The sequence below is a fragment of the Parasteatoda tepidariorum genome, chromosome 10 (assembly GCF_043381705.1).
Source record: "Parasteatoda tepidariorum isolate YZ-2023 chromosome 10, CAS_Ptep_4.0, whole genome shotgun sequence".
In the NCBI taxonomy this organism is placed as follows: Eukaryota; Metazoa; Arthropoda; class Arachnida; order Araneae; family Theridiidae; genus Parasteatoda; species Parasteatoda tepidariorum.
The window spans coordinates 74183303-74190474 of record NC_092213.1 but is presented as its reverse complement, the minus strand read 5'-3'; the positions used below and the strand labels follow the sequence as shown (position 1 = coordinate 74190474).

The window sequence follows — 7172 nt, the reverse complement described above, 5'->3', positions numbered from 1 at the left end:
ATAGAAATTTTCGCCAACCCTTTACAATCCACAGTATGTTTTGTCAATTCGCATACCGGGCAGTGGCACTGAACCTTAAAAAAACATCAGAGTAGTGTGTGTATACTGGGCAAATATATACCGGGCAGTGGCACTGAACTTTAAAAAAAACATCAGAGTAGGGTATGCAGGGCAAATGTATCCCGAGAAGTGGCACTGATCTTTAAAAAAGCATCAGAGTATAGTATACAGGGCAAATGTATGCCGGGCAGTGGCACTGAACCTTAAAAACATCACAGTGGGGTATACAGGGCAAATGTATGCCCGCCAGTGGCACTGGACCTTAAAAAAAACATCTGTGGTCGGTCACATCGTACCGAACATAACTAGACTTAGTATATATTTCGGACATTTACCAAAGCGACTATGTGACTGTCAACATTCACCGGTGGAAGAAGCAACCACCAATTTCGATCATTCACAGTAACACAGTGCACCGACCACAGTACTGACGTGAAATATCCTTAGTGGTAGACGGATAGAGTACCCTTCTCGTCAGGCTAACCGTGGAAGGTTCTCGTGGTCTTCCTCTCCATGTAACGCAAATGCGGGTTAGCTCCATCAAAAAGTCCTCCACGAAAGCAAATCTCTCCCAATACTCGATTCAGGAGTTCCCTTGTCTTCTGTATTGGGTTCAAAATTACAAGGCTGTGGAGTTGAACATCATAAACCCATAAATTTGGGTCGGCTGTTCAACGGCGGCTATAAAATAAAATAAAATAAAATAAAATAAAATCTGATTGGTGCAAATCCTTCGTGGGCCTGCCAACGTACGAAATAAATGCCTCTGCGGTCAGGCGTTAATAAGATTTATGTCTGATGCTCGAAAAAATCGGTGCGAAATCAGTCGAATTTTTCATGAGAAATCGAAATGTAAATGTCTGATTTTATTTTAAATTCGATTTCACAGCAACTATACAGTACGTTTTTGCGTCTGTAACTTAAAATATCGCCTGCATTAATTAATTAGCATAGTCACCCTCTCAAACCATTAAGATTGAGTCCTAGATCGTGAAGATGCTTAAAATTTTCATTAAGACGAGGGAAAATAGTTTTCTCGCCTCATTACCGTGGAAAACAATTATGATTGTATCGTTTAATACGAAAAATAAAACTAATTTCGTGCAGTTTAAGAGATGTATGTAAACCAATTCTTCATTGTAACGTTTTCGGCCACTTTCTTAAGTTGATGATTTCATGATATATGATTATTATTGAAAGAAAACATTAAGAAACATCTCTCCAAAGAAGCACTTAAATTTTTGATAAGTTTCGATCAAAATAAAATTTCTTAAAAAAACTCGCTTAAAATTCACAAATGGCTCTGTCAGTACGTCAAATTTCAACTTAGTATATCTAATTCAGTGAACGGATGAGCCTTGGCAACATCAAGCGAAATTGACTAATTTGTGGCGTAACTATCACTATAAATATTAAATAAAAATTCACTAGTATATAACTGCCAACTATTACGCAATTAGCGTGGAATTATATTACCATATTTAAAGTGCTAGTAAAATTTATACCTACGTACTTAACCCAGATTATACACTGTTTTCTTTGTTTTAATATACTGTCATTAGTGACTAGGCACCCCCCTTTTTCCGCCCCACCCATTATTTATTTCAATGCGATGAAAGAGCAGATATCCCCTAGGGGATAGGCACTCAGTAAAATATGATTAGTTAGTTAGTTATTGCGTTATTCCGCGGAATGGAACTATAATGGAATATTAATATGGAACTCTATTGCGTTATCACATAATACAACGTATGCTTCTGCCTAAAATTGTACTTTACATTTCATTTTACTACTATGGGAAATACCATCCTCGCACGGATTAAAAGTTGGAAGGTCTGCGAAGTATATAATACATGTTAATTTATTTAATATGAGGTACCTTTTGAATGTTGAAATAGTAGTACGATTGTACCTATTTAGCATATCTTATATACTAGTTGATTGGTATTTAATATTTATAGTGGTAGTTATACGCCACAACTTCTCAAAAGTTTTAATATTTTATCGAGTATCATTTCATTAAATCTTTTGTTGAATACGGAGCAATTAGCATATCTGAACTAAAGTGATAGTCAAAAATAGTTGACTGTTCTATATATTAAATCCACTTTTCATGCTGCAAGATTGCTTTACAATTATTTTTTTACAACCTAACTGCAACAATTGATTGTAACTCTTTTTTCAATTTACAGAAAGCTGATAATTGTCCAATGAATAGTGATTTTTGTTCAATTCTTTGCTTGAACCAATACTCGAATCATTCACTGTTTCAAAAGTTACGCGATTTTGTTTTAGGTATCTCATAATGGCAGATTATTGTGTGAGGCCTAATCCTTACAGAATCAATCAAGGGGACATTTTCCTAGTGTACGCAGCATTCCAACGTTCCATACACCATCTTAATGCTTTGCAAGACTCTCTGGAATATCAGAAAACGAAATTTCTTTCAGACTACAAAGAGATCTTTATGCATGTGAAACAATTTTGCCAAGAAAGAAGAGGATCATCGAACACCCAAGATTCTCAGAATGCATATCATTATTCTGCATTCGAATATCTTTTTTGGCATGTGAAAAACGTTTTCACATCTAAGCAGGACCATCAAGATTCTGAGAAATATAATATATGGGAACGAGAATTTAACAAGCACGTGGAAAACTTTCCAACTCTTTCTAACGTTTCAAACGCGCACGTCCATGCCGTAGTAAACGGTCACTATGCAGATGTAATTTCAGATCAATCAAAGTATTCCAGAAAATGGCAGATCGATGAAAGCAAATTAATTCTTCCTTTTGATGAATACAGAGGTTGGATGTCCTCGCCTCTAAAAGAAGCACTAATGAGGATACCGTCCACAGAAAGATTAAGATGGTGTGTAAAGTTGTTGCTGGCCTACCACTATGAGAGTGAGTGTTCTATGTTTATGTCCTCAGCTTTCAAATTTTGTTCGAATGCGGTAAACCTCTCTCCAATTGCAGACAGCAAATCTGCAGACGATGTTTGCCAAACAATGATCTGTTATTTAGATATGTTTGAGAATCTTCTGGCAGAAACCTTCCCATATCGTTAGAAATTTGTAGACAGATGCTTAGACTGTTTGTTTTATAGATCATCAATGAATTTCCGTTTTTTATTGGAACAGGGTGCAACTTATGGATATTCTCAAGAACGTGTTCCAGAATTAAAATGGTGGATTTCAGTGGACATGTGGCGGTATGTTTAATTTTGTTAATAGCAATTCTAGAACTTACCCAGAAAAGATGAAGAAAAACTCTTAGTAAAACCTTTATATTTTTATTTGTTTACTGAAAGAATGAAAAACTCATGAGTGCCGCGAATTAATAATGGTTGTAATGTTGGTTCACTTGAGGGAAATTTCACTTATTATAAACAAGAAAAAGAATAGGTAATCGTAAACAATTTACCTCAGAAAAAATACAGGTTAAAAAAAAATTTTACTAATCTATTTTTTTATATTTTCTGACTAAGGAACAACCCTGTAATAATAAAATAATATTACTTCATTCTAATTATAATATTGAAGTATGAGAAACGCATCTTACTCTGTTTATTTCAGTATCAGTTCGTATTTCGACTTTGTAACCCGACATATTTAATGTGAATCAGTCACCATTTACTGCAGTCTGTACACGAACGTGAGTCCAGCGCCCTGCCAACCAGGCTGTCTCTGCCACTAATCAGCATAAAACAGACATTAATGTGGTTTTGTTTATGATATTGGTAAACGAACACAAGCTCACTACATATGTGTCGTGACCTGCTTTTTGCTTATTTTTAGCCCGCTTTTTCTTAGGATAGTCATAAAGTACGGCTACTTTGCTTAAAAAGGAATAAATAATCACGCGTGTTTCATTGTTAGAATTTATTTCGCATTAAGTGATTGTGCGGGTTAGATATCAACCCAACTAGAACCTACTAATACTATTTATTAATTTTAAACTAAGTTTAAACTGAGTAAAAATTTTATTCTCTTAGCTACCTCTATATCATAGCTTCTACATTACGAACTTAAAATTAGATATTAAATTTGATGAGGCATTTCGTGTGCATTAATCGTTTAGTTCTTAGATTCATAATAAAACAACTTGCTTAACACTTTTTTTAAAAGTAGTGCATTCAAATTGAGTCAGGTTTTAAAGGGTTATGCAAGATAGGTTTGCATAACATACGATTATAATATAAATATTTATATTTGAAAAATGAACACAGTGTTGTGGCTTTCCCAGTCGAATAATCTCACCAGGTAAACGCTCTGTAACGTGGAGGTAGCGAGTTCGTATCCCGCCATAACTCTGGATATATCTTCATGATGATCTTCTCTAACTTGTACTATCTTATCTGTTCCGAAACAAAAGAGCGGCTTATTCGAAAAAATGAACTTAGTTTTTTTTTTAATTAATTGGTCGATAAAAGAAAAAAATCCACTTGTTACGAACAAATACGTAGCGCCCTTTCTTCACACAGCTGTTTTTCATATATAAACCACTTTTTATAGTCCTACACTAATGGGTTAATGCCCGGTTTTTTATATTGCAATGATGTGAAAATTTGATAGTAGTAGCAGATGAACGTCCAAATTGGTTATACATTTCATTATGTTACTACAGAGTTGACGCAACATATCTTCGGTGGTAAATAGATGATATGTTAGATTGCTATCAAGCTAAAGGTGAAGTTTCCGTATTTGTAAAGCAAATACGGGTTAGTTTCACCCAAGAGTCCCCCCCACAAAGGCTTGTTCGAGTCGATGGTTGATCCAATTGTTAACTTGTATTTTGGGTTGGGTATAAAATTATAAGGTACAGAGTTGAGTATCAAAAGTCTTAAACTCGCATATAGATCTGCTGTTCAACGCCGGATATACAAGAAAATAAGATAAAACGAGAATGCTGGGAGGTAGCGAGATAAGCGATTGTCTTATCGATTTTGTTTCAGTTTTAATACAACATAAGCTCCTTACCCCATTATATCGTGTTTTTAGACGTTCTTCCATAGCGTGTCTCAATCGCATTATACTCTTCTATCGTGTCTCTCTATCTCACTGCACTCTTCTATCGCATTACACTCTTCTATCGTCTCTCTCTATCGCACTACACCAGGGGTGTCAAAGTCGCTGCCTGCGAGACTCAGTACCCAGTAATATGCAAATGGAAGTCATTGAGATTTAGTGCGACTCAAATTTGAAGACAAAATTTATTGAAGTGGGTGTGCCTGAATTTTACAAATATTTACCGGCAAGGTGTGAAAATACTTGAAAATTCGCATATGAAATTATTTCCATGTTTGGAAGCGACTATCATATGAATCATATCAGTGCGAGCAATTTTTTTCTGTTATGAATGAAAATAAATCTCCTGTCCGAAACCATATTAATAGCTCTCGTTGGGTCAATTTTGAAAGAAGTCTCGGCCAATAAAATTTCTCCCGAAATAGGAAAGATAGTAGCAGAGAAGAGTTGTCAAATAACCAACAATAATTTTACTTTATATATGCTTATTACAATGTACCATTCAAAATAAAAATATTTGTTTCTGTAAACACTGATTTTTTTAAAACTTTTTTTTGAGGCCCACCTAAAGTTAAGCTTTGTTCATGTGGCCCAAGTTTGCTTTTGAGTTTGACACCCCTGCACTACACTCTTCTATCGTCTCTCTCTATCGCACTACACTCTGTTATCGTCTCTCTCTATCGCACTACACTCTTCTATCGTGTTCTTATATCTCACTACACTCTTCTATCGTGTCTCTCTATCGCATCTGTGTTTTTTTTTTCTTTAATAGATAAAATTTTGCAATAAAATGTCATAAAATATTTTATGAACTATATACTGGAGAGTGTATTAGATAAAAAAGTGAGCATACTAGATAATAAATGCTAAAGAGATTAATAATTATTATCCTGCATCCAGCCCGTTTACGTGCTTAAGCTCTACACAGCTCGTTACCAGAATGCAATTTCGGATTACTACAGAACTTGCACGGAAAATGCATGCATGAACGCTTGCAGTATAAGTTGAAAAGGACGAAATTTGTTCTAATAACATTTTTCAGGGGCCTCTATTTTAAGTGCAGTAACGTTATCACCTTAATTCTTTGCACTTGTGAATATTTTAATTTATCTACTTATTTCAGAATGGGACGAATACATTCTAGTGAAGTTATCAGTCAAAGATGCGAATACTATTGCCTTCAACTATTTTACTTATACTTTTATAAAGGAAACCATCGCTTTGGAAGCTACGTAGATGAAATGCTACAAGCCATCTGGGACTCCATATCTGAACCTTATATTACAGAAGATGATATATTTGCATGCTTTTCTCATATGGCCAATAATGGTGGATACGAATTTTGGAGATTATCAACATCATCATCAATATCAATTTCTGACTATGCGGAGAAAGTTCATCTGTGGTATTGCAATGCCATCTCCAAAAGTGAAAAGCAAGTAAGATCTCCGAGATGTCTCCAGCATTTGTCAAGATGTGCCATCCGATCTCATCTGAGATTTCCAATCAATTATGATTTTATTGATTTGCCTCAAAAACTTAAAGACTATCTAATGCTGAAAGAATTGTGATATTTAGAAACTATCGTTCATGCAATACTTCAGTAGCATAACTCAATGTAGATCGATTCAAAGTCATGTCATATTTATGTTAAAAATTCTGGTTAGTGTTAATTAATTTGATTTGACTCATATTCCAATGATATTTAATGCTGAAAGAATAAATTATTTTGAAAATAATACATATATTTTTCTTACACATATACTTACACTTTATGCATATATTTCCATACTATATTGCTGAATGTTTGTTTGGGGAACTTAGTGTCTTTAAATGTAATTGACGCGTAACCCGACCTGCAGTTAAGCGTTACCATGTTTTCGCTATATTTACTTAAGCCCTTAACAGTGACATATACTTCAGAAAAATGGACTAAAAATGCAAAATTTTTTTGAATGTTTAACTTAATATTGTTACAAAAGTTAGAAAAAGAAATTTTAATGCAAAATTTAGTTCTTCATATTATTATAAAAGTTGGAGAATGGTTTTTTATTACAAAAATAAAATTTTAAATGCACTAACT

At 34.3% G+C, this 7172-nt stretch overlaps 1 protein-coding gene across 1 annotated transcript in view; it reads left to right on the top strand.

Annotated features, from left to right (window-relative positions):
* The window catches only part of LOC107454856 (speckle-type POZ protein-like A), a 37371-nt gene extending 30543 nt beyond the window's left edge, over positions 1-6828 (top strand). The window contains exon 2 of the mRNA XM_071186803.1: positions 6213-6828. Coding sequence (XP_071042904.1) covers positions 6213-6233 — 21 coding nt within the window. The 3' untranslated portion in view covers positions 6234-6828. The remainder of the gene's footprint in view (positions 1-6212) is intronic.
* The last annotated feature ends 344 nt before the right edge of the window (positions 6829-7172 follow it).